We start from the raw sequence: 27,980 nt of genomic DNA, 5'->3' as shown, positions 1-27,980 counted from the left end.
TTCCCTACAATGTGCAAATTGCCAGCAGTACAGAAATAGGGCTAAGGGGCACCAACTTCCTTTCTGCAAATAGAGGATCCTTATTTTTCAAATTAGTACGCTTTTAAAACACTGTCCTGAGTAATCTAGAATGACTGCAGGGGGTGGGGTGGCTTGCTGAGCCTGCCTTTGAGCAGATGGCCTGTTCCAATTGCCTTTGGTCTCCCTGAGTGCTGCACTTCCAAAAGATCTTAGGAATTGGGGGCAAGGTGCCATCCATGCTCTGATGACATCACACTCCATCAATCCATTCCACCTGAATAAGCCGAAGCAGAGCAGGTGTTACACCAGTGCCAAGAGACAGTAATGGGCTGGTCGAGTGTCAATAGTCAGAAATCCCTGACAATCTACTATGAACCACCCGCTCAAGACTTCAACTGCCCCAGATCTTAAAACATCCAGAATAGTCTGCTGGATCAGGCCTATGGTCCATGTAGTTCAGCATCCTGTTATCCCAGTGGCCAACCAGATGCCCACAGGCATCAAGCAAGATCTGAGCACAATAACACCTTTTCCTGTGATTTCCAGCACCTGGTATTCAGAAACATTGCTGCCTCCAACTGCAGAAGCAGAGCATAGCCATCATGGCTAGGAGCTCTCAATAGCCCTCCCCTCTATGAATTTCTCTCTCCACTCCCCCCCCCCAAGCTTTTAAAGAGGATTGGACAAATAATCTATGGTGGCAATGCAGAGATCATGGCTATCTGTGGTGAAAGGGAGTATGCATCCACCTATCTGGGGCTGCAGTGATCTCTTTCAAATGGCAGCAACCCTTAACAGCAGGAAAATACCAGCAGTAGTAAGCAATACAGGCGAGGCTTTTATAAAGTGCTCTGGGCACAGGGCTGTGCTTTAAAAGGAACAAGGAAAACAACAGCAGGCCATGCCTTGAAGGAGCTGCCTCCCACGCAGGTGTTAGGTGTGCTTCCACATGCATCAACGGCAATAACATTTCCACAGTTGTTGCTGGTTGCATGTGCATCTCAGATATAACTGGAAATTTTTCCATAAAAGAGGAGGGGAAACTTATAAACATAGGGTGTAACTTGTTTTCTTAGGCACTAAGAATGCTAGCTTATTTTTCAAAAGCTTTTTTAGATGGCATGCATATGTATATTTAAAGAAATTAAATGACATGCCTTGTTACAATGATATTTATCCTCTTTATCCAGGCTATAGTCAGCACTGCCTTCATTCAGTGCCATGTGCTGCTCAATGTGTATCAGTTTGCTTTACCGCTTCCACCAAATAATCCCACCAACTCAGTTCTTCCACCTGTCATGTGGGCATCATTGCCATTCTAAGAGAATGAGGGCAGTGTCCGTGGTGAGTTCTGGCGCCTCTTTTTCTAGAAAAGTAGTACTGAGTACAAGTGATCTACCTTCAGCACAGAAGAGCTCATCAAAGCCAACTTTAATTCTCTCTTGACATGTACACTTCATCCAAAATCACCAGGAAAAAAGAAGGGAAAGCTATAACCATTATCTTAGTTCATAAAAGCCTTTAAGCTTCACAGCTTATGTTTAGATAATATAAAATATTTCTTGTTGAGAGGGTGGGGGAAGCTTTCAGAAGGATAATTGGACAGGGGAGGGGAACAACAACAAGAAAGCAAAATGTGTTTTTAAACTCTATAAATCAACCTGTGGTCCTCCACATGTTGTTGAACTACATATCCCATCATCCCTGACCATAAGCCATGCTGGGAGTTGGGGAGTCCAACAACATCTGGAGGGCTATACATTCCCTACCCCTGGTATAACCACTGGCCTGAAAATCTTCTCCCAACCCTCTCTACAAGTAAAACAACAACAACACAGCATTATTTGCCAGCAGGTCCCAAGGCAGGTTGAAACAATTTGAAATTAAAATTAAAAGCAGTTTTAACAGAATACAGTAACAGGAAATAATCATCAGGAATAAAAGGAATACAGCATAAAAAAAATCCTGTCTTAGAATCTGAAACTTGAAAAAAGCATAAACAAAATATTTTTTTTAGATGTACCACACATTAATTCATTATTATGTAAATAGATGCAGGGATCCATGTGAGTCTCAGTGATTATCAGATGCGCATTCCATCACAGTGGTACATACGCACTGCAATCTTCCAAAAAACCAAAACCAGCACCATGGCTGAGAAATGTGCAGTGGGCTCCCATCTTCTCTCCTCCTCACACTCCCCCCACCTCGTTGTATTTCATTCTCTTAGTTTCTTAGTATGCTCTAACTATAGTTTGCTGCAACATCCAAATCTGTAACCACAATTAGTGCCACTTCCAAAGTAACCAACTTCAGTCCAAACCAGGCTTTCAAATCATGATTTGGAGGGAAAGTACTGTCCATAATTTTCTGAGTTACGGCAAACCATGATTTGAAATACCTAGGAAGCAGAGGAGGGAGCACATGAGGCCGATGGCACATTCCTAAACCTCCAAACTATGCTTTGTAAGAACAGGTCCATATTATATCTGCTAAGATGATAGAGAACATGACTTTTCAAACCGAAGCATTTCCATTTTCCCGCTTGCCACATCAGCAGTGTAATTCTCAGAACATTCCACAAGGTTTCTGCTCATTCATTTTGTGGTGTTCTCAGTAACACTACCGAAGGCACTAGCTGGCTTCCAAATACATCTTCCATCCATCACCTCCTTTCTTATACCAAGTTTAAACAATGGAACCAGAAAGGTGAGCTAAAAATATCACAGAGCAATTAAAAGATTTCTGCAGACCTTTTCCCTAGCTACACACGAACCAACATCCTTACAAACATCAAGCAGCAACAAAATCGATGTAACCTCAATCCAATCTAAAATAAATAAATACCCATTTTTTAAAAAAAGTTTCTTACACAACTTCCCCAGCTTTTAAGCTCCTTACAGTGAAGCTTACATCATTCCGACATTCATCAAGCAGTGCTCCTCAGGTCTCTCTACTCATATCCAACAACTAGGGCCAGTGCAGAAAACAATCCTTTTAAATGCTGACCAGACAGACAGCACCCAGCTTAATCAAAGAGGTCACCAAACGTGTTTTCCAACAAGCTGCAGGGCTTGGTATGTGGCAGACTCAACCTTTCCCAGCAAGAGCATGTGACAAGCAAGCTTTATAATATTGACTGAAACCGGCAGTGCCTGACACACAGGCTGCCCCTCAAAAAAGGCAAAGGCTGTGTGTGCAGCTGCTGGAATGGCAAAGAGTTTGCTATAAAAAGAACACTGCTCCACAGCTCCAGCATTTTTGGCTTGAAAAGGCTTCTCCACAGCAAACTGCTGAGGCATAGCAGGGAAGGATATTACTGAGGCACCAGCAGGATTTAATGTCAGCAATGACTCAGCAGGGATTAGAACTTTGTAATACCAGAGCAAATAGAGCAGAGCGCTTTTGAGCACATGCAAAGTGCTTTCCTCTTCATCTACCTCCCCTTTTCTGACAACAAAATACTAGATACTGTTGGACTCCAACTCCAGCCCCAGAAGGCATAGCCAATGGGCAGGAATGGGGGTTGTAGTTCAGCAACATCTCGAGTGTTACCTGTTTCCCCATCCATCCCAGCTAGACAAGTTTGTTCATAGCTATAGAATCTGACTATTGCTACCACATACAGTCAAACCTCGGTTGTCGAACGTAATCCATTCCAGAAGCCCTTCGACTTCTGAAATGTTCGACAACTGAGGTGCAGCTTCCGACTGGCTGCAGGAGCTTCCTGCAGTCAAGCGGAAGCCATGTCTGACGTTTGGCTTCCAAAAAATGTTCGAAAACCGGAGCATTTACTTCCAGGTTTTCGGCGTTCAGAAACTGAAACATTCCAAAATGGAGGCATTTGGGGACCAAGGTTTGACTGTACTGTATGTTCCATTGTACTGACACCCAGACATCTGGCTAACACCACTCACATGATCTTCCTTTGCTCAGAATAGAATTCTATGCTTGAGCAAAGGCTTTCTGAGAAACTTGCTGGATAACAGTAGATATTTTTAGGCTAAACTAAATAAAGCACATACCTAAGGGACAGAGTGGATGAGAAAAGAAAGTAAAACGAAGCCCACACAACCCTCCTCAGGCCTTACCCTCAAGGCAATCTGGTGAGGCTCTGCTCTGTGCCCCTTATTATTATTATTATTATTATTATTAACCACACCCTTCATTCAAAGATCACAGAGCAGTTTACAATATAAAAACACAAAACTATATAGCATAATAACAAGCAAAAACAATAGCACTCCCACACACAGTTTAAAATTCTGCAGCTTAATTTGCCAAACACCTAGGAGAAGAGGAATGTTTTTGCCCGACATCTACAGATATGTAACAAAGGCTCCAAGAAAGCCTCTCTGAGGCAAGCATTCCACAAGAAGGGTGCCACCACATAAAAGGCCTGTTCTTATGTTGCCACCTTCCAGGCCTCATGTTGAGGAGGCATGTGAAGAAGGGCCTCAGATGATGAACCAGGTCGGTTCATATGAGGAAAGACAGTTCTTGAGGTATTGTAGTCCTGAGCCTTTCAAGGCTTTATAGATCAAAACCAGCACTTTTATCTGGACCTGGAAAATAACTGGCAGGCAGTGCAGTCGGGCCAGGATCTGTGTAATATGCTCAAACCATCTTGCTCCGGTGAGCAACTTGGCTGCTGAATTCTGCACCAGCTGAAGTTTCCGAACAGTCTTCACAGGCAGCCCTACATTGCAGCAATCTGACGTAGAGGTTACCAGAACATAGACCACAGAAGTTAGGCTATCCCTGTCCAGATAGGGGTGCAGCTGAACCACCAAAGCTGATGGAAGGCACTCCACATGGTTGAGGCCACTTGAGCCTCAAGTGACAGCAAAGGATCCAGAAGTACCCCAAGTTATGTACCTGCTCCTTCAGAGGGAGTGTAACCCCATGAAGAGCAGGCAACCTCCCATAATGTTACCAGAGGAACATAAGGTATGACAGTGATATAGATTACAGAGCCCATAGTTGTTTAATGAAAACCCCTTCGTACAGATGCAGAACTATCACACAAGTTCGTAATATCCTGTCATCGACAAATGCAAAGTAAAACATGGGGTAGAAAACTGATCTTCAGCTAATGGAAGAAGTTTGCCAGTGAAATTGGGCATGCTCAGCAATTTCCCCAGTATTACCCCCCACCCTCCAAAAATCTACTCCAGTGGGTTGGGGGACCCCCTGGAGCAGACTTAGGGGGGAAATCACTGAACATAGCTCACCCCCTCACTATCCTGCTGACGGACTCTTTCCATTAACAAAGGAATGAGGAATCTGTGGCCCTCTGGAAGTTGCTGTACTACAGCACCCATCATCCCTGACCACTGGGCCAAGATGGCTGGGGCTCATGGATGTTGAAGTCCAAAAACATCCGAAGGGCCACAGTTCTCCAACCCTGCATTAGAAGATGGCCACATCTGGGGGAAAAAATAAAGGTAAAATCCAGTCAAAGGCGACTATGGGGTTGTGTCGCTCATCTCACTTTCAGGCCGAGGGAGCCGGCGTTTGTCCACAGACAGCTTTCCGGGTCATGTGGCCAGCATGACTAAACTGCTTCTGCTGCAACGGAACACAGTGAGTGTGCACAGAAACGCCGTTTACCTTCCCAATGCAGCGATACCTATTTATCTACTTGCACTAGTGTGCTTTCGAACTGCTAGGTTGGCAGGAGCTGGGACAGAGCAATGGGAGCTCACCCCGTCGCGGGGATTCGAACCGCCGACCTTCCGATCAGCAAGCCCAAGAGGCTCAGTGGTTTAGACCACAGCGCCACCCGCGTCCCTCCACATCTGAATTTCCACTTGATTATGTAGCCAGTAAACACCTCTTATTACTGAAATCTGTCCACAATGGCTTCCTCCTACCTGGCAAGCCCAGCTGGTTTGCCTGGCTGTGCTTTCTCCACTTGCTTCCCTCTCTGCTTCATGTCTGCCAGGCGCTGCCGCATGTTGATGGTCATCTCCGAACTCAGACGCCAGATGAAAATACAGCTGTAAGGAGGAAACACAGAAACAAGTCTTGTCTTACTCAAGAACCCCAATTCTACCCAGATACACCTTCCTGTAGAAGATTAGTTCTCCTGCAAGTTTCTATATCCTCCTCAATAACTGTGGCTAGAAGCTCAGTGCCATCTCCTCAGTGTACCTACCTGGTGCCCACTGCTTCTCACCTTCATACTGACACTTCAGAAAGCCCAGGGTGCACCTCTTTCCTCATAATTCTTCAAATATTATCACACCTCACAGTGGGAGGCCTATGTTAATACTCTTTCAATGCAACAGAGTCAAGGCCATTGCACATCCACCCCATTTTTTTTTAAAGTAACTTTTAAGCATCCACACCCACTGATGAAAGGAAGATCTAAGACAGAAATATCCCTTTGCTTACCTGTCACCAGAGACCGAAATCAAGTGTTTGCAGTCATTGCTGAACATCATCCCAGTTACAATCTCTGTAAATATCAGAAGGACAAGGAGAATACTGTAGATCTTGAAACACTGCCGTGTGCAACGAATTCAAATGAACAGCTTGGCGTTCTATGACCATAAGCCCTACAAGATCCGTTGCCTAACCCTTACCAATTGCATCAGTTCACATGTAATACCAAAAGAAACATGAAGGATTACAGAGGGCAGGAGGCAAAGACAAAGCAGCAGGTGGACTGATCCTTCTCTCACCAGAGGACCCACTACTACCAACTGTCCTGCGTGGAAGGGAAGAGGGCAGGTAGGCAAAGACAATGCCAGGTACCATCTCCTGATGAAGCAAGGCTAGTTCTTTTCTAAGTACGTGGCTTTTAATGTATAAATTGCGTTTTAAAAAAAATTATGAGCCACTTCGAGGCCACCAGTCAAAAATCATATGAAACCATTAAACAAATCCACTATATGGATTAATTAAAATAAACCATGCCACTGCTGAAACATCTAAAGGGCACCTCATTTGCAATTGCACCAACTCACCTAAGTACTCAACATAGATCTAAGTATTATTTCTATGAAAATATATTTTATCAAATGTGGTACTACCAAATGTGGTACTATAACATGCTCCCTTTATTTAAAAAAACAACCATGGAATGTAACTCACTAAGAATTTTCAAGCAACATTCCCCATCAAAAAAGGCTCAGCGATTTACCTGAATGCCCGTACATTGTGGCCACACACTCGCCTGAGTAGAAATCAAAGATAGAAAGATTCTTGTCAGAGCAGCTTGTAGCAATATAGAGACCAGAGGGATCTGTTTGCACCTGAAACAAATGACACAGAACAGAGAGAAAAAGAATAACAATAAAATATGTGCTATGGTCTCTTGGCTTTAGAAAGTCTAGTTTGCAGGTTTTTGCTAAGTGCACACAACAAGGTGGGTATGTTTCATGGTATGAGCATTATCCAGGACAGAGGATAACAATGCATATTTTGTAATTGCATGCTAACCAAGTTAACTAGAAAGCAGATGAGGCTTTGGATCCAAACTCTCCTATTCTCCCCCCCCCAAAAAAAATCTTGAAGGGGGGGTAGAGTTCACCAGCCATGTAGCTGGTATATATATACTAGACATTAGAGGTCAGGATCCCTTCAGAAGAATAGGATTTATCTAATGTTAGCATTGTTCTAGATTCACAGATCTCTCCACGCTGACAATATTGTCATCTTCTGTGTCACAGATTTCTAGCAATCTGCTTTGCTGAAAAAATCTGGAAAGCAAACAAACTGATCTGGCTAGGAGAGGCTCTTCCTGAATCAAGGCTAAGAGAGCTGAGAAACAATAAACAAAACTGTTTTGGAGACTGAATGCAAAGTTATTGTATATGTTTCCACAACACAGCATGCAAGAATCATCAAAAGGGAATAGAGGAAGTGCCCCAGGATAATGCATGATGTGCACAATGGGGAGAATGTACCATATTCAAATATGCTTATTCAGCACCACCGGATTTATTGTCCATATGCATCAGTTTAGAGTAGCAGCAGATAAATTATCCACAGGTGCCACTTTAAAACAAAGCACTTTTATTGAGAAACCCGAAGCCAATACTTATTTATTCACCCCCGTTTTTAGCGCAGAGTGATTCTTAAGGATTTTAACTACTTGCTTTCTGGAGTAATGGTAGTAATTTTATCTACATCTTTATAGTGTTATCTTTCATTTATACCCAGAATGTATTGAGAATAGATCATCCATTCTGCAATTTGCACAAACATACACCAGCAACAAATGGCATATTCCCAAACTTAAGATCTTCACATTACATGCAATTAAGTTGAAATCTAGCTCCTCAATCAGAGTGCCAAATCAAGTTGCACATAATAAATAGCACACACAAGGAAAAATGGAGCAGTTGGAGGCAAAACTGATAAAGGCCTTACTTTAATGAGGGTGCCATCTTCACTTTGGGATCCCTTGTATAGCTTTTTTTGCTTCCCACTGCTAATGTTGAAAATCCTGAGAGGGAAACAAGACATTATCATTAATAAAGCCCTGCTATAGCAGAACAAGAATTGCATCTCAGGACTGTAATACCTCAAAGCACTGCCTCTCATATAAACTGACCCGGACTCTGCATTCATCCTCTGAGGCCCTTCTCCATGTACCTCCTCCATGTGTGGTCCTAAGGGTGGCAACATGAGAACAGGCCTTTTCTGCAGTGGCTCCCCATCTGCCGAATGCTCTCCCAAGGGAGGTTCAGCTGGTACCTTCATTATATATTTTTAGGAGCCAGGCAAAAATGTTCCTCTTCAATCAGGCCTTTGGTTGATTAATATTCTACGGCCTTTTAAATGTGTTTGTGGGAGGGGCATTGTCGCTTTGTTGCTTCATCTTGTATTTTTATCTTTTGAACCGCCCTGAGAAAGCTAATAAAATATAAAATAAATAAAAACTAGTTCGAACAGTGAGTGGCCAGCCAAATATATCTGGGAAGCTCACCAGAAAGACTTCTAGCATTCAGGGCCTCTTGAACATGTGGCAGTTTCATTCAGCCCTGCATAGTTATTTGCTGTAAAGATCCACCTCCCTTCAAAAGAGATATCTAACCTAGTGGCCACTCCACCTCCCCATCCTACACTATTCAATCACATGAGGGCTCCTGTCACTCTTCTCTTGGGATCATAGCATCAGAAGGGGCCTCAAAATGACACCTACTCTAACCGCTGGTCAATGCAAGAAATCCTCTGTCAATAGATTTCTGCATGCTGTCTTTGCATTAGGTGCAACTGAATAGTGGGAAGAAGCTAGTCCCAGGCATTGGTTCTTTGCATAGTAAAGTTGGAACAAGTCAGGCACTCACAGGATGGTTTTCTGATTAGTAGTGCCTTCACCCACCTTCCCCAACCTGGTGCTCTCCATATGCTGTTGGACCACAACTCTATGTAACCAACCCTAGGATCTTACAGTGCAAGGCAAGGGAGGATCTTCTAATTGACTGATTGATTGATTGATTGATTGATTGATTGGATTGATGATAATAATAATAAAAAACCTCACACACACCCTGATCATTGACCTTGGTGGCTGGGGCTGATGCAAGCTGCAGCCCAAAAATCTAGAAGGCACCAGGGTGGGGAAGGTTGGTATACATAGGCCAGGAAATTTTAAACACTGATTTGACTCCATTGGTCATGTTTATTAAGAAATGACACACTGAGTTCAATGGAACTTGTTCTCAAGTAAGTGCATATAGGATTAAAGTCGAAGCTAAGGAATAAAATGTTTAGATCCCAACTAGTGAACCAACCTGATATTACGGTCCTGGCATCCAATAGCAGCATACTTCCAGTTAGGGTCCACATCCATGTCGTACAGAGTGGTCTTCCTAACCACATGGTGCGTACGAGTAAAGAGAACCCCATCACCTGTCTAAGCACAAGAAAAAAACAGCAGCAATGACGACCAGGGCACTTCAATGAACGTGCAGGGTACTCTTTCCAAGCAAGAGATAAAAGTGCCCTCCTTAGAAACTGTTACACACTGAGGCTGAAATTATAGTGATTGAACAGCTCCATTACTAGCAGTCCTCCTGCAACATAGTTTCTTACATTTTTTTTAAAACTCAGACAGGAAAAAAGAAGGCCTTGACCACCATCCAAAGCCTTTCCTGTCATCTACGCTCTTAAAATAGCTCTACTCCAGAAGTTACATAAAGACAGAATACTCTAATGGAATTACCTTCTGTGCAGTGCGGAAATAGATACTCTTATCTGCTCCACAGCTGATCATTTTCACCTTTCCATCATTGGCTAGAGAAGGAGAGAAACAGGTAGGCCCATGAGCAAGCAGACATGCAATACAAAACTTAAATTTCTTCAATTTATTTGTGCCTTACAGTCCTTCCTGTAAACGCCATATTACTATTCCTGCCAGTCTGTGTTTTAAAGCAGCCTTCTCACACATTGTGTTTTAGAGTACAGGCTCCATCACCATGGCTGGGGTTGATTGGACTTGCAGGCCAGAACATCTGGAGAGCACCAGGGTTTGGAGATGCTATTTTAAGGTTAAAAAGGGGGGGCACTGCACTTTTCCACCCTAGCAAACCAGGCTCTTCCATTTGAAGGAGCACAATGGATGCCAAGGTGAAGAATAGCAAACAGGCCCATTTTTGTTTGATTCTCACAACCATCCTGTGAGGTAGGCCAGGCTGAGAAAGCATGGCTGGCCAAAGTTTACCCAGTGAGCTTCTTGTCTCAGTAAGCATTTGCACAGAGGTTTCAAATCCAAGTTATATATTGCTACGTCACACTTAATTAACCCATACAATCTCCCCACCACCACCACTGTAGAGGATTTACAGTATTTACAATTAGGCAATATACAAATTTTGCTAAAGAAAAATCTGAACCGTGAATAGAAAGTATACCATATCTGCAAATAGCTCCACATCACCCATGCAAAAGAGCCAAACCACATGTGATAGGATAACACAAACCAAGGTCAATTTGGCAGGGGAAAGTGGTGAAGATACCATATTTTTCGCTCCATAGGGCACACTGGACCATAGGGCGCACCTCCTTTTTAGAAGAGGAAACAAGGGAAAAAATATTTTTCTCGTTTTCCTCCTCTAAAAGCCCTGTTTTTTTTAGGATCAGCTCAAATTTGTGCAGCTTTTTTTGCAAAGGGAAAAGCCCTGGTTTTTTTTAGGATCAGCTCAAAAGTTTTGCAGCTTTTTTAGCAAAGGGGAAAGCCCTGTTTGTTTGAGGATCAGCTCAAAATTTTGCAGTTTTTTTTTGCAAGGGGGAAAAGCAAAGCTTCTTTTGCAAAGGGGGAAAAGCAAAGAGGAAAAGCCCCGTTTTTATGGGGTTCAGCTCACAATTCTACAGCTTCTTAAGGAAAGGGAGCCGTTTCTACAGTTTCCAGACAGATAATCTAATCAGCCAGTCACATGTCGTTGGGGAAACAAACAACTTCCCTCTGCAGCTCATTCAACAATGGAGGCCTGGGCATATTTCCCCTTACTTTTTAGGAGGAAAAAAGTGTGTCTTATGGAGCAAAAAATATGGTAACTTTCTGATAATGTGTGAACACAGACAGCAGCCTTATACCAATTCAGACCACTGGCGCATCTAGCCTAGCATTGTGTACGAGGACTGGTAGCGGCTCTCCAGAGTTTCAGACAACGGTCTCCCCACTCGTACCTCGAGATGCCAATGATGAAATCTGGGACTTTTTGGATGCAAAGCAGATGCTCTCCCACTGAGCTGAATATGAGCAAATAAATGTTTTGTTGCATGATGTCTGCCACACTAACCAGTTGTCTTTCCTTTACTTGGAAAGTTTACAGTATTCCAGAGGCAAAAAGGAAAGGAACCAGGATGTAATGGGAAGTGGGTACCCAAATGCAGCAATCACTAGGAAAATTGCCAAATGTCTATCAGCTATTTGTAACTGCAATGAGGAACATTTGTCAAATTAACAAAGGCAGTTGCACTTGACCCTGTTACCTGCAAACTTCACGGCTGTGATAGAGGATGAATGCTCATCCAATGTCTGTTGCAGGCTATAATCCTTCCCTGCATCCAAAACATGAATCAGTCTGTCTCGACTGGCTGATGCTAGAAGCTTCAACCCTGTCATAAAGATATGAAATGAGAAAATCCTTTAGTTCCTAATGCATGTTCTCAAGCTGGACTTCAAAAGGACTGCAGTATGTTGTGATACAATGGTGCTTTCCTCATGTTGGAGGATGGTTGGTGGTTAATGGACTGAGGTTGAATCCCAACAAGATGGAAGTACTGCTTCTGGGGGACAGGGGGCGGGCATGTGTGGGGGACTCCATGCTCCTGAATGGAGTAGGTGTGTCTGTAAGGCAAACGGACAGGAAGCACATCTACCACACCTATAAAGGCCAATGGGCCCTGAAATCTCAGTGGTTCGGGTTTCAATTTTATCATAATTGAGATCAGTATGGACTAGTAAGTCTTTGATGGATCTAATCCTCCTAAGGCCAATCAAGGGAAACTTCACTAAACAAAGCAGTTCAGCTTGTTTGTCACACCATGACAGTTTGTTGACTACTTCAGCTACATTGGAACTTCATAAAACAAAGCTTTTCAGCTTGTTTCTTATCGGATGACTTTCTGCCATTTGTTTCTATTTATAACCAGCAGTGACTTTCAGATACCTTATAGATTTCTGTTTTATTGTTTATGCTCTTGGTCCCATATACCTGAAGTACTGTCTCCATCCCTGACTGAGGTCCAGGGTCCTTTTGGAGGTTCCCTCGATGTGAGAAGTGAAGTTACAGGGAACCAAGCAGAGGGCCTTCTGTTAGTGGCACCCACCTTGTGGAATGCCCTCCCATCAGATGTCAAGGAAATAAACAACTATGAGACTTTTAGAAGACATCTGAAGGCAACCCTGTAAGGTAAGTTTTTAATGTGTTTTGTTTGGAGCCATCCAGAGTTGCTGGGGCAGAGTTGCTGGGGCAACCCAGTCAGAAGGGCAGCATACAACAGCAGCAGCAGCAGCAGCAACAACAACAACAACAACAACAACAACAACAACAACAACAACAACAACGACGTTTCATTCTGTGATTAATTTTTAAAAGATGCAACGACCTATATGTGCTTGTGGCTTTAGTAATAGAATATTTCGTCTCCTTCAAATTTTGTATCTGGAATTGTATGATCTCTGCTAACTGAGCTAAAGGGCCTAATTTTGATAAAATAGAGTATAATCAGTTAAACTCAGAATGCCAACAAATAAGCCAGAGTTGGAGTTGAGCTAAACTTACCTGTCTCAGGTCTGGAGTACTCAAGGCAGAGGATTTCAGAATCATGAGCTTCCACCTTCAGCAATTCTCTCAGGGATTTCAGCTCATAGATCCTGAGAAGAGCAAAGTCAGGGGGTCAGAAAGGACCTTTCAGTATTGCTACAGAAGCTTAGCCTTCTTTAATTAAAAAAACAACAACAACAACAACACCTTACCTGAGAGTACCTATCCTGTCACCTGATGCCAGGTGCTCCCCAGTAGGGCTCACACACACTGTACGAATCCCCACTTTTGCATCTAGGGCTTGCGTGTCAGCCTTGTCAGCACCCCCACCAGTGTTATACTCTGTGTCCAGGAGGGTCTGAGTGTTTTCATCTACATATATAATTTTCATCAAGTCCTGATGAGAAAAAGAACAAGACGTTCCTTATGTTATGGATTTATCTATAACCTGCTACACAGCCCAAAAGCTCCCCCAAAATGGTGAACAGCAGGAGTGTTTGATCATACGTGTTAAGGCACTTTGGGCACTGGTTCTTACATAACACAGTAAAAACGTGGAACAGAAAAAGGATCCGTACAGGTTACAACTTGCAAACAAAATCCACAAGGAAAACTTAACTTGGTTGCTGCATTTCAGAGCAATATTGCCTAGATTGCACATTTGGTATAAAGCTGGCTGCTCAGCTCCTTTTGTCCTGCATTAAGAACAATCCCATGTTATGAGTTCCAGACCAAAACAAAACCTCCAAACAAAATATGTTCTTACATTGCTCAGAATGTTCCGATGCAGAGCCGCCCCGTGGATGTTTGAGCTCTCTGTGTTCCAGAGGCGGATGGTGTTATCAGAAGAGCAGGTGATGAAAGAGTTTGGGGGCAAGCAAGACTGGTTGCTATCCTTCACCTCAGGGTACACCTGAAGACAGGCAAACAAAGCAAAGTAAGAAAAGTATCACCTGTATTTGACAATAAAAAAGGGGAAAAAGGAAATGCATTTGCACCAAACTGGGGATGGCGAAATTCAGGAAAGAACAGGGATCCTTGCTGCTAAACAGATGTGTTGGAGAGGTGATTTTGACAGGTACAGCCTTTCTAAACCCTGCAAACCAAGCTGCTTCTGCCAAAATTCCTTGTTCTACATAATTATTAAAGAGCATGAGGTCTGCCCTGTCCACATTTGAAAGTGCTCTCCCTAGGCAAATTAAATCTTCATTTCCATTTATATAAAATAACCTGGCCAGAACATGATGGCAATTTGTCCTTTAAATAGGAGCCCTGCTGTTACATAATAACACTCCAAATGCTCATTACCAATGCAAGTAGAAAGGAGCAGATATCTTTAAACACTCTTGCACACACCACCAGGGAGCAGCACTCTGACACTCTGGCATAACTGAAACCAGTACTGAGAAAAGGAGGTGATCTGAAATGCCTACACAGTTTCCTTTGTTCTTTTTCCGACTAACCCCCTAAGAGAAAGTTTCTGGACACACAAAGCAATAGCCTTGTTGGGATAGGTGCTCAGTACACATCGAGTTTTCGAGTTACAGGCTGATTTCAGAAGATGGTGACAGAAAAAGAAAGCACTGATCGAAGAGATCTGCAACATATCCTTTCCCAAAGTTAGAAGCAAGGAAGCCAAATGTTCTCGAGTTGCAGGCTGTGGTCATAGCACATTTTCTTCCTGCACCTTTATGTCTAGAGAATGGAAGAGCAAAAGAAACCACACAGTCTTTGTAACTACATGGGCTGTTCTTGGAGGCCAAAGACCAGGGCAGGGGTAGCCAACGGTGCTCTCCAGATGTTGCTGGATGAGACTACTGGCCATGCTGGCTGGAGCTTGATGCAAGCCTTACTTTATCTACAGCTGGAGGGCACCGTGCTGGCCATCCCTGCATCAGGGGAACATCAGGTTCATATCTTTCCAAGGACACCTTCACTTTAAGGTGGGATATTTTTAATCAATAGAAAATGCTTCAGCTTGTGCCCTGTTCTCAATGTGTGCATTAAATTTTCAGTTGCATGAGTAGGGAGGGTAATTCTTCTTCTTCTTCTTCTTCTTCTTCTTCTTCTTCTTCTTCTTCTTCTTCTTCCTCTTCTTCCTCTTCTTCTTCTTCCCCCCTGCACAATTAGTCTCCATCCCCATGAATTCAGGCAATTCATTACTGCAGCTGCAAAATACACTCGTACCCTGGAAGTTGAACAGAATCCATTCTGCAAGTCCGTTCGACTTCCAAAATGTTCGGAAACCAAAGCACAGCTTCTGGGTTTGTGGCGTCCGGGAACCAAAATGTTCGAGAACTAAGCTGTTCAAAAACCAAGGTACAACTGTATTGCTTCTTCCTATAGCCTGAACGCAAGCAAGCACGGAAAACACATTAACAAAAGTGGAGGGAAGATTGTTTGGGGATTCTTGCCAGAATGAGAATTACCATCTTAATTTTAAACTCACTTCAGTTTTGCAACCAGCCAACAAGGAGAGAGAGAAACCCTCTTATTGCCACTGCACAAACAACTGCTCCCCTCAACTCCCCCCACCGCATGGCAACCTTCTTAATCATTGGTTACCTCAACGTTCCAAACACAAGAGGAGTGGTACAATGCCGAATAAACCTTGCCCACTTTCTTGGGATCCTTGACATCCCACACATACAGGCTGTGATCGTTGTAAACGCAGGAGAGCCACTGGTTATTGGGGTCAAAGGTCAAGGCAATGGTGTCTGGATACTTGGCATCGGCCACGTTAGAGAAGAGCCGGCTGTGAACAAAGAGAGGATAATGGTGAATTGTTGGATTAACAGGGAGGGTGGAAAGAGAACTGACAACGTATAATGAAGATTGGGCAAGGTGGTTGCTTGTTTTGCTGGCCACCACCCCCTATTTTGGCCATTCCCAATGAAATATACTCGGAGTCAAGTGTGAATTTCATGCTCTTTATTCAGCTCATAGTAGTGAGGAATGCAGTTCCCCCAAAACGTCTGCTTTGTATACACTATTTACACAATGGGCCCCACGTGATTGGCTAATTCCGGGATACTCCTGTAGGCCAATCGGGTTGCAGATTCACTTCCACCTGGAGCTGGATTGGGTGGCTCCTGCGAACCAATAAGGCTGCTGCATTCTGGATCCTATTCAACTCAGTACATAACACCCAACCTGGTGTGCTCCATGGGTTTTGGGATTACAAGTCCCATCAGCCCCAACCAGCATAGCCAGGATGGATCCAGGTTGGGATAGGCTGACCCAGTTAATTCTACATTCACTTTATGATATAATTATAATTATTCTACACTTTATGATATAATTACGCTTGCCTGTTTATATAATTCTTTCCTGTGTTCAGAAATGCTTCATGCACAATTATCTTGTTTTAATCGTTATTAAGACCCCTGTAACCCAGGTCAGTATTGTAATCTTATTTCAAATGGAGTGGGCAACTGAGAGAGATTGTCTGGTCTAAGGGTAAATATTGCACTTGTGGCAGAGCCTATTCAGTAAGCCCGTAACTTACATGGGGGTTATGTTCCAGGGATTGCACCTAAAGCCAAAATCACACCTAGTCAAAACCCATTAGGGGAGACCAAAAAAAACATGAGCCACAAGGAAGGTACCGGGTCAAAGGAACAGTTGATGCACAATGCCTGCTTCTTGTGCCTCCAAACCAGATCAAAGGTCACCAGAAGAAGGCAAGCAGCAACTCACAAGTTTAAAAAAAAAAAAAGGCTCTGTAGGGTCCTCTCATGAAAACAGCTCTACCCCTCCAGGTCCAGAAATGCATCTTGGATTGGGGTGTTGCATATGCTTACGGTATACATAGGCATTTGCACTCTCTTAATGCTATTGATTGTCTTCCATCAAAATCCTCAAACTGCACAGGCTGATGGGAAAACTATCTTAAAAATATTCCTTTAACTTGAAAAAAGGAAAATTCAGAGTTTTTCCATTGTAGGAAATGAAGCCGTCTGAAGGGGTTTGCTTGCTTGTATATGTGTGTGTGTATACATATACATGTGCACACAAGTGAGCAAGAAACAGAGTGCTTACAAATAAATCTAGGAAAGGTACTAGGGTATGAAAATGTTTACTAGCCCACACATACCTACATCAGTCATTTGTGACACATCAAACACCCTTTTAAAAAAACCAGAACCATCTCTTTCTAGGTCACAGAAACCTCTCCAGCTAATCATCTGGAATCTGCCACCACCATTCTTACTCCCTGGACATCATAGCTGTCAACTTTTCCCTTTTTTTAAGGGAAATTTCCTTATTCCGAATAGGATTCCTTCCAAGAAAAGGGGAAAGTTGACAGCTATGCTGGACATGGCTGCTTACAAGGTGCCCACATTTGAATATATTCTCCCATGGCTGTTGCTCTTCACTTTATTCTCCTCCCTCTACCAATAGTCCATTAGCAACATTTAGTTTGTCAGTTCCTCAGGGCAGGGACTTGGCTTAAGTTACCCTGTAAAAAGTGTCACCTTATGGTGATGCCCCTATATTCACACATGCAAACAGGTTGAGTGGGAAAACAGGAAAAATAGCAGACCAGGAAAACTGAGGGGTTGAAATCTTCAAGCTCTAAATAAGTTACCAATCTACGCTGATTGCTTAGTGCTATTATTCATTATATGGTCCCTATCTCAGAATCTCATCAGATCTTGGAAGAAACTACACTACTGCATGTACATTTTCCGGGGGGGGGGGAATAGAGCAGCAACAGACCCTTATAGTAGCATTTGCACATCTAGAACAGCAACTGAAATGCAGAGAATATCAAATAAGTAATATGTTGGGTTTTTTTTTTTAAAAAAAAAAGATAAACGGTGCTAGGGCAACTGAAAGGGTCAGGTTTTGAGAACTAGCAGACCAAAGAATGTAACAGAGATTGTACTGAAAGCCAAGTAATTAATGAAGCGTGGGCTGTCAGAAGGGCTCAAGACAAGCATCCCACAAAGAACCCATTGCATGAAATGGTTTTAATGATGTCTGTGGTTTTCAGCTTCCTTTCAAATAAAATAATAATAATGCATGCAGCTATGTTTGTGATCAGCTCCCAAGCTCCATACTTTGAGGAGCCACGTAATTTTGGCTGCTTGGAGAGAAATTACAGGCATGGGACTGGCAGAAATTGCTTCTGGAGGAAAAAAGAGCCAGCACAGTGTATAGCTGGCCGAGTGTTCCAACAACACGAGGCTTTTAGAAACGGAACAAACAGACTCCGCATTTGATGCCCAGCTTCCCATTTCAAATCATTGCAGTTTTAGGATGCAGCTCTCATTAGCTGCTCAAGGCTGCATTCCGAGCAGAAGTTTGGCTCAGCAAGGCAAAACTGTAATCCAAACGCGTGAACTATAATTGTGGCCAAGGGATGGGAGTGTGCACCGTCATGGCTTTCTCGGCTACAGCTGGACAGGGTGTATCACTTTTTAATCTGCAGAGTAGTTGGTCTTTTCAGACCCAAGAGCCAGTGCACTGAAAAGGCACTTGCCTTGTGCATTTGTATATTTTTGTCTTCCTGGGCTATTCTAGAGAACCAGTTTATTCAGCACTCATCCTGATTTGCTTGCCCAGAGCTTACAAAGATGTTAGATCGTATCTGGTCTTCATTGAGAATTTGATCTCATTTGTTTTACTACAAATCAACAGTCATCCTGCATTCATCCCAATTTCCTTGTGGGATACAGGTAGGTAGCCGTGTTGGTCTGCCATAGTCAAAACAAAATAAAAAATTCCTTCCAGTAGCACCTTAGAGACCAACTAAGTTTGTTCTTGGTATGAGCTTTCGTGTGCATGCATGTGAAGAAGTGTGCATGCACATGAAAGCTCATACCAAGAACAAACTTAGTTGGTCTCTAAGGTGCTACTGGAAGGAATTTTTTTATTTTTTATTTTGTTTTTCCTTGTGGGATGTTTACACATTTTCCTGTTAATAATTCATTCATCCTACACTTTTCATTCGTCTCCTAACTGCAAAAAGTCAGTTTCTTTTATAATTTGGATTTGTTGTGCTAGGGTGACAAAACACTTTAATTCGCTTGAATTGTGCAAACCCAGATTTCCTGGTATGTGCTTGAATCTCTCCTGCAAAATGCAGACAATCACGCGACCCTCTGGCTATCAGGGCAGCACCATGCTAATGGTCTAGCAATTCCGGCTAGCAAGATATTAAAAGATGCTGCACACAGGCATGGAGAGGCTGAACAAGGAATGCTTCTTTGCATCAAGTTTGTTTTCTAGAGAAATGCATATTTAATTAAAATACTTGGAAGGGCAACAAAAGAATGCTTTGTTGTGTGTGCATACCAATGCATAGCTCCAAATATCCAATGATAAAGAGCCCAAAGCAAGCGCATTCTGCCTACTTAAACTCCCCAAAGCCTACTAGGACGGTGGCAGATTGAGATTGGGGAGCAGGAAGGGAGAGAGTACTACAAGACAAGCTTTGGGTGTAAAGGCACAGAAGGAACTGCTTTAGAAGGAAGATGGGAGAAGTCAAATTCGTAGGTCACTGGAAACATATACCCTGTTTCTCCTAAAATAAGCCATAGCCATAAAATAAGCCATAGCAGGACTTCTATGCATTTGCGAAATATAAGCCGTTCCCCAAAAATAAGCCATACCCCGAAAATAAGCCATAGTGACGTGGCAAACAGCCTGGAGAGGCGTGGCTATGCAGCGTACCGATGCGACACGGTTAAAATAAGACATCCCCTGAAAATAAGCCATACTGTGCTTTGTTGAGCGGAAAAAAATATAAGGCGGTGTCTTATTTTAGGAGAAACACGGGTACAACTGCTTAGTCGTATTAATGCACAAAACTACCTCACACCTGGTCAGACTATTTGCCTGCCTATCCCAGGACTATGAATGCACTTGAGCAGCACCTTTCCAAAGCAGGAATCTCTGCAGATGCCACATATCCAACCTGGATCCTTCTACATGCAATGCATGTGTCCTACTGCTGAGCTATGGGCCCACCTTCACTTTCATTACAGACTGAAAAGCTGAAACACCAAGCAGACACTCTTGCCATGACTTTGAGACATCGTACAAGATCACAAGAGTCCTGTGGGCCTCTCCCTTTTCCTACCTGGCTTCAGTGACGCTGGCAATATCCGTCCCCAGGAAGTGCGGCTTGGGGAGCGTAGTCACAAAGTGAAGGTTCAAAGGGTTAAAAATCCGCACCGTGCCATCCGCACAGCCACAGAAGATGTAATCGTGGTTCACAGAGATGCAGTTTGCCACAGTGGTCTGAGGACACAAGACACCCACATGAGCATCACATTCCTTAAAAAAGCACCACATTAAAAGCATGACAAGATAGAAGGAAATCATGGTGGTGGGGACAAAGAGGGACGAAAGTGAAGAAAGTGAGTAATATGAGATGAAGCCACCAAAAAAAAAGAAAGGTTCTTGAAAGCGATTATCCTTTCCTAGCAGTTCCTTTCCCTCCTGCAAGTCACACAACAATTATTTACGCACCATATTGGGGCAATATTCCCTTGCATCAGGAGAGGAAACTAACCCTGCCAAAACACACTTTCTGGCTTAGACTTTGTCCTATCCCACTAAATATTCCCCACGCTATTATGATTTGCACCATTGCAAAATATGACAACAAATGGGAGGCATGGTGTGGAAGTGGGGTGCTGGAGGCAACGATGCCATTCTGACTTACTGTGAAGCTGTCTGTGTTCTAAGTAAAATAGAAAAGGTGATTTCAGTGCAGAAAGGAAGGAAAGGAGGAGAGAGAGAGAGAAAGAGACATTCAACTTGGCGAGTGAGGCTCCTGTTTAAAAAAAGAAATCACACACACATGCAAACCTTTGTGTTTTACCATATTACAAGGGAGAGCAAGTTTTCAGTGCGGTTCAGCGACAACGCTACACTAGGTGTCTATTCATCACAGATCTAGTTATTACCTCTTTGTAGGCAGAAAAGGCATATTGCACAATTCCAACCATACAATTCTATGGTTCTGTTATTCTAATTCAGTTTGTAATGCAGATCAGTCACAACTACTAGGGCTTCTGCAAATCAGCATTTCTCAGATTCAGTTACCCATCTGAACAGTAGCACTAATGTGAGGCTGCATGGAATAAATATTCTAAAATCACTTTTACTTAAAGTCCTTAAACGTGTATACATTAGCTTTTGCTAGAGAAGGGAATGCAGTAATGAGCTGCTAAAAACGCTGTTCAAGACAATTCTCATGCAATATTCCCAGAGTCTCCCCAGACGGCACAGTTGGGGTCTTATTTTAGGACACCACCATGCCTGGGTGACAGAGGCTTTCAAGTGGCTCTCTGCAGAAAACAATTGTCCAAATGCTAAATATATACATATATCCAAACACTTCATGAATATATCTCAGTCCCAAACTACAGACGACTTTCAGAATGGACCAATAAAAAGTGCACTTTACTGGGAGGTGTAAATGAACCCTCTGACAACAAACTGGTGGTGCCCTATTTGTTTGTAACATAGAAGGTAGAGGTACAAAAAAACCATAAAACTGTAGAAGGGCCAAAGGGCAGGTGCGTGGAGAAGGGAAACTGAACCCTCCCCTAAGCACTTGCTTTCCCCCAAGTGTTTTTTTTTCCTCCCAGCTAGGCTCACTTCTATCTGAGCCCAGGTAGGAGAAATCTGGGTAGGTGGGCTGCAGTAGTATGGGAGGCAAGGAGAAAGGGAGTTTCCGCACCCATGCCCACATAACCCTTTCAATTGTACCTATCCCCTTTCCATGCAAATAGGGCAAGTGTCATTTTGGACCTCACTAGTCATTTGCAGGGTATGTTTGTTTGTTTTTACAAAATAAAATAAAAATTATCATTATAATATTTAATATTAATATAATTAAATAATATTAATTATTATTATTTTATTATTTGTATCCCATCCATCTGGCTGGGTTTCCCCAGCCATTCTGGGTGGCTACAACATACTGTATCTAGAAACATAAAAAAAATCTTTCTTCCATATATAAGGCTCCCAGGCAGACTCCTTCCAGGCCAAACCTAGATCTGGCTAACTTCATTAAGGTTGCTGCATAGCATGCCTTCAGACCAAGTGTGCCCCAGCTCCCAGGACAACAGCTTGTGGGCCTAGTGCATTCCCATCATCATCAACCAAGAGTTCCAGGTTCTGAACTTACTCTCAGCTCCACCCACTTGTCTAGCAGCCTCTTCTCGTTGAATTCACACAGGAGACCTGAGGAAGTGATACAGAAAGTGCTGTCTGCTTTTTTGCCCCTGCCACATGCCACATCTGTGAAGAAGTTGTTCCTTAGTTCCCCAAGCAAACCAGAACGTCCAAGCAAGGGAACTGTAGCATTCACCTGGTACAAAAGGGAAAAATATGTTAGAAGATTGCTGTACGTTGGTGAGCATAAATGCTTCGAACAGGGCATGTGCTACATATAAATCCACCAGTTGTATTACTGGGAAATATTCTAAAATCATGTTTTGCTAGAAGACAGGACAATGGTAACACACTTTCTGATAGCAGCCTATGTGGCAATCAGTTCCAAGTCAGGAGGAAATCAACACCCCAACATTACAAGACTGAATTTTGAGAATATGGGACGCTGTCCAAATGATAAAACTAACAACAACATAGTAAGAGTAAGAGAAGGAAGGCAGATTGACCATCAACTTATAGAGAAGAGGTTTCCACTGGTTATGAACTGGTGTAATAAAATGCAGGAAAATGCTGAACAACATGTTTTATTCAGAAAATTGAAAGCGTAAAGGTAGCCTCTGTTTTTAAAATGAATATATTTACAAAATAGCTGAACACTGCTTTTGTAAATCTACTACGTTGCTTCTCATAAAAAAGAAATAATTAAAAATGTTCTGAAAAGAACTTCTCAGATGCACTCAGTGAATATTATAGGATAAAGCATTTTATTTTTCCATTGCCAATATCATCAATAAAATGCACAACAGATTATCTGTATTTCCAAAATTGTTTAGGGCATGACAAGCCACCAGCCACTGGCATAAAGCAAAGCAAAACCTTCTGTAGACAATCCATTCTCTCTCCCCATCTCAACAGTTCCTTCCCATCACCCGCTTATATGCAGTTTCTCATTTGTTCCTCTCACCTTTGAGGTTTTGCTGTCATCCAGGTACCAAAATTTGATGTGCCGGTTTCCAGCTGTGACAAAGTAGCTGCAATCCTCAGAGAATGATACTGCTGTCACTTTGCTCGAGACCTTATTGGCTGCTACAACAATGTTTTTCTGGAAAGAAAATGTTCAAGCAAATCAAATCCCTTGCTGACCAAAGAGGTTCCATTTGCAAATGTAAGTCTTGAGCGACAAATCACAGATTTGTTCTTCACTTGCAGAAATGGGGAGTGAAGACAGAAGGGCAGAAACAACCACCTTCCCTTTCCCCTTCATGTGCTCAGTGTACTGCCTGCAAAGAGCCCACAAGCAACTGGGGACCTTTTTTTCCAGAGTTCCCCTTTGGACAAATAGGGCTGCATCTGACTGAATTATACTCAAAAGTAAACCCACTGAAATCAATAGAGGTGGCTAAGAAAAATCCAATGATTTAAGTGGGTCTACTCATGAGTATGACTTAGTTGGCTATATCCCTAATATGCACATTTATGTGTCTATAAGGCATGCAGGCAGACATAGGTTGTGCCCTTCCACCCACACCTCATCCCTAAGCATAAAATGACACATTTAAATAGCAATAGTTCTGTAACTTGAGTCATCAGCACATACCCATCCCTACCTTGGGATACCATACGTTTAGACTAAGGAACACCACCATTCTTCCTTTCTAAGATACTGCTGTGCATGGCTACATTTAAAAGTACCCAAAGTGTGTATTTTACCACAAATATAACACATATCTTCCAGACACACACGATACAAAAAGTCCAGGTCGCTGCAACATCTAGTAACTGACAAAGCCTCTATGGTTCTATGGTTCTAAGACATAAAATTTATAGCATCTTTGGTTGGCTCCGAGCCTTGCTTATAACACTGCTACTTCAGCTTTCATATAATAAAACTGTAGCAATATATGTTTTAAGCTCAGTATGCACTGTGTCTGGGCACACTTTCCTTCATACCATGATAAACGTAGATAGAAGGATTTTTACAGAAACTTATTTCAAGATGATAAAGCTGACAGCATTCTCAATCTCCCCTTTTCTGGAAGGGGAAGAAATGTGCCCATTAGACTCACACTTGATATGGTATCTTCGTGGAGCATCTGCATCTAGTTACCTGCAGGTAACTAAGCTACCAAGGGAAGGATTTTGCCTAGTCCATCACCACACACAAACACAAGCTCTCACTAGCCCAGGGGAAAAAAATCAGATATAACCAGGAGATGTATTTGCATGCCTGGTTATCAAAATTCTAGGGGGGGATTTGCTTATGACTAAATATGGCCTATCAGAATAAAATTATTAATGTGGATTAATGTGGACAGGTAAGACATAGTGAAACATCTTAAATAACATCTTAAATAACATGGCAAAATAGCCCAAAGTCAAATCCTTGAACATGGTTAACATAACATGCTGAACAGCAGGCTATATGCATAAAAACTAAATAAGCAAGTTATTGCCCCTTGCCTCTCAAACAGTCTAGTCTGTATTAGCTTGCCACAAAAAAGGCATTCTTGTCTTCCTTGTGTTAAACATCTTATGCATGAATTCCCACATGTAAACAAGAAAGCTGAATACATATCTTTTGCAGGAAATAAAGTACACTCTTGTTTAAACAAAAACTGCCAGTTTATTTGTTCATCTGATCAAAGAATTCTCTCTCCCTGGAGAAGCAACTTTTGCTATCAGCAATAACAATTGTAAAAAGTGTTTCTGGATATCACAGGGAGCAAAAAAAATTTTTTAAGACCTTGGGAGGAGACACCCACACACACCACTTTGCTACCAAAGAACCCAGAATGAAGACCACCTTTTGAAAAATAAAATAGGAATCTGACAAAGATATTGATGCACTGGTTCCTGTTTGCCACTCTCTGTGTGCGTTCATGCGTGCGTGTGTGTGTGTGTGTGTGTGTGTGTGCGCGCGCGCGCAGTTATAAAATTCAATAAAACAATTTGCAAACAAAGGAAATAAAAGTTATCTAAAACATAGTCAGGTGGAACAATTCTGTGGCTTGGTATAAGCCAGATCACAGGTCCATCTATGTTCCAGTCTAAAGTATGGAAAAGAAAGAATTGCCTGCTGTGATATTCCATTGTGTGCACATTAGATAAAAAGGAGAGGAAGTACCGTAGGTGGGCCATTTTCTTTCCAATGAGGCTGCTACCAGATTTTAGCATGCTTATTCCAAAAATTAATTTAAACCCCCACCACCACCACTACCCACAGATTCCACTTCTGCTAATGTGAATACTAAAATAGTTTTACCTTCCATGACCATACATTGACTATCATGTCATGTTGGTAACCCACAGACACAATGTACTTGGAGCTTGGGGAGAACGCCACACACGCCACACCATACTTATGTTCATGAAGTTCAGCCACCTGGGTCCGTTCAGCAACATCCCATACTCGAACAGCAGGCATGTGCCCACTCTGGAAACGAGAAACAACAATGGCAATGAGCAGAGGCACTCAATACAAATCTTAAAGCCAGTGGCGATGCATCCACCTACATATAAATTTAATACACTTTGCAGTGTGCATGACAAGTCAAATATGCATTTCTGCACAGAAATCTTCAGCTAAAAATATGGTTATTATTTTTATTCTATAAATGATGATTTGCAGCGCTAAAAACACCAATTCTTATGAAGGAATACAGAGGGGATACTGGAAATTACAGTGTGGTTAACTAAACATCTGTTCTGGGAAAACTGGTAGAAAGTATTAAGAGTATAATTCCCAAGCATATAGAAGAAGAGTCAGCATAGCTTCTGCAAGGTTAAGTCCTGTAACACTAACCTTTTAGAGTTATTTGAGATTGTTAGCACAAATACAGATAAGAAGATATAGATATAGACTTAAAAGTATTCTTTAGGAGAGGGGACACTCCTGAAAACTCCCAAATGAGGGAGAAATTTATGCTAACTGCAGCAGTCTGTAAAGAAAACTAAGAAATAATATGAAGAACATAGTTAAATTAGCCCCATAAGTGACCATATTATTTTGGTTAAGAATGAATGATGAACAGGAACCCTTCTTTTGTTCCATTAACACCTTTCTCTAGTACTGCAACCAAAATGAAGCACTTTATTTTAAAGTGAAATATAGAGAAGTACAAGCCCGACAGGCAACTCCTACTCAACAGCTTCTTCGTGATTTCACAAAAGCCTGTAAAAAGGTGGCCTTCTAGGTGACATCACCATGGCAACCAAAGCGGAGCCTTTTTCTAGCCAGGGTTAACTGAGCCTCTTGATAATGTGCAGGTAAGGGAAAGTCTCAGGTGCAGAGAGCAGTCGAAGAATAAAATTCATATATATATATATATATATATATATATATATATATATATATACACACACACACACACACACACACACACACATACACACATATACACACCAAACAAACGTGTACCTGGCACAATGGCCTAGCTTTTCACAACCTATCACATTTCAAGCTATCTTCATGTATACTGACAACATGTCATTCCTCTGCCAAGAGAGCTGCATTGTTGCCAGTTGCTACTGGGTCAGCTTCAAGGTTCTTGCATTCTAAACAACTTGAGGCCAAAGTACCTTATGGACAACCTGATCTCTTATGCTCCATCTTGATCACTGAGATTCTTTGATGGGGCACCTACTGTGGTTCCCCATGACCCTGAGGTTCAGTCATAATTTACATGGGACCGATTCTTCAGTGCGGCAGGCCCTGGCCTGTGGAACTCCCTGCCAGCAGAGCTTTGGCACGAATTATCCCTGCCTTCTTTTAGACATCATCAAAAACAGTGTTATTTAGACAGGCCTTTGAAATGTGAATTTTCCTTTAGCCTACTAGTATTAATGGATGTTTTTATTGGTGTTTTGTTGATGATTTATTGTTTTAATTTTTGCATGAGGTAGACTGCCTTCTTGCATTTTTAGGAAATTGTGGTTTATAAATATTTATATATACTATATAGTAAAATAAAGATGAGATTTTTACACACACACACACACACACACACACACACACACACAGGTTCTTCCCACCAGATGTAGGAAATATCTCTCATGTCTCACATTTTATTTTCATGTACACGTGTAGACAGGCCATACTATCCCCAGCAGAACAGTGCATTGGGGGAGGAGAGCTGAGATTGTTTCATCTGGAGAACAGAAATGCTTGCTCTGACAGAACTTTTGTATTACTGGAGCATCAATTTTCACCTATAGTTATTATTACACAGCAGGTTTCTAACATTATAAACATCAATGGAGGAAGTTGGTAGAGATGGTTCCTGCTCTGGAGAGGTTCAGTAGAAGAAGAGGGAGAAAGGATATTTCACTAATTATTTCATTAATTATTACTCGTCTTTTTGCAGTGTGGGGAGGTAATCATCTCTTAAATTTGATATTTAAAGTCCAAGGCATCTGGGGTAATAAAAAAAAGAAATGTTTGTGTGCAGGGCCCAATAGGAATCCGCCTCAGAAGACATCTCTGGCAGCAGTCCAACATGGACAAGAAGAGGACAGTCAACATTTTTGTGGGCTTCCAGCATTCATCAATTCAGGCTTCATTACACTTACAGTATGAGCATTGTGTATCTGGTC

General features: G+C 42.3%; 1 protein-coding gene across 4 annotated transcripts in view; it reads right to left on the bottom strand.

Moving 5' to 3' along the window:
- Window positions 1-27,980, bottom strand: part of MAPKBP1 (mitogen-activated protein kinase binding protein 1) — a 111,712-nt gene that overhangs the window by 16,475 nt on the left and 67,257 nt on the right. For 3 of the 4 annotated variants that reach the window (XM_033145717.1, XM_033145708.1, XM_033145724.1), the window contains exons 6-21: window positions 25,651-25,821; window positions 23,353-23,490; window positions 22,402-22,584; window positions 20,926-20,943; window positions 20,338-20,498; window positions 15,813-16,002; window positions 14,014-14,160; window positions 13,460-13,644; window positions 13,266-13,357; window positions 11,971-12,096; window positions 10,202-10,272; window positions 9,771-9,892; window positions 8,404-8,479; window positions 7,172-7,283; window positions 6,421-6,484; window positions 5,898-6,023 (exon numbers count right to left, since the gene is read on the bottom strand). In XM_033145717.1, the coding sequence (XP_033001608.1) occupies window positions 5,898-6,023; window positions 6,421-6,484; window positions 7,172-7,283; window positions 8,404-8,479; window positions 9,771-9,892; window positions 10,202-10,272; window positions 11,971-12,096; window positions 13,266-13,357; window positions 13,460-13,644; window positions 14,014-14,160; window positions 15,813-16,002; window positions 20,338-20,498; window positions 20,926-20,943; window positions 22,402-22,584; window positions 23,353-23,490; window positions 25,651-25,821 (1,982 nt within the window). The remainder of the gene's footprint in view (window positions 1-5,897; window positions 6,024-6,420; window positions 6,485-7,171; window positions 7,284-8,403; window positions 8,480-9,770; window positions 9,893-10,201; window positions 10,273-11,970; window positions 12,097-13,265; window positions 13,358-13,459; window positions 13,645-14,013; window positions 14,161-15,812; window positions 16,003-20,337; window positions 20,499-20,925; window positions 20,944-22,401; window positions 22,585-23,352; window positions 23,491-25,650; window positions 25,822-27,980) is intronic. The other variant, XM_033145700.1, reaches the window with a different exon arrangement.

Source organism: Lacerta agilis, chromosome 1 (assembly GCF_009819535.1).
Source record: "Lacerta agilis isolate rLacAgi1 chromosome 1, rLacAgi1.pri, whole genome shotgun sequence".
Lineage (NCBI taxonomy): Eukaryota > Metazoa > Chordata > Lepidosauria > Squamata > Lacertidae > Lacerta > Lacerta agilis.
Note: the sequence above shows the minus strand (reverse complement) of the source record. Positions and strands in the feature narration are given on the sequence as shown.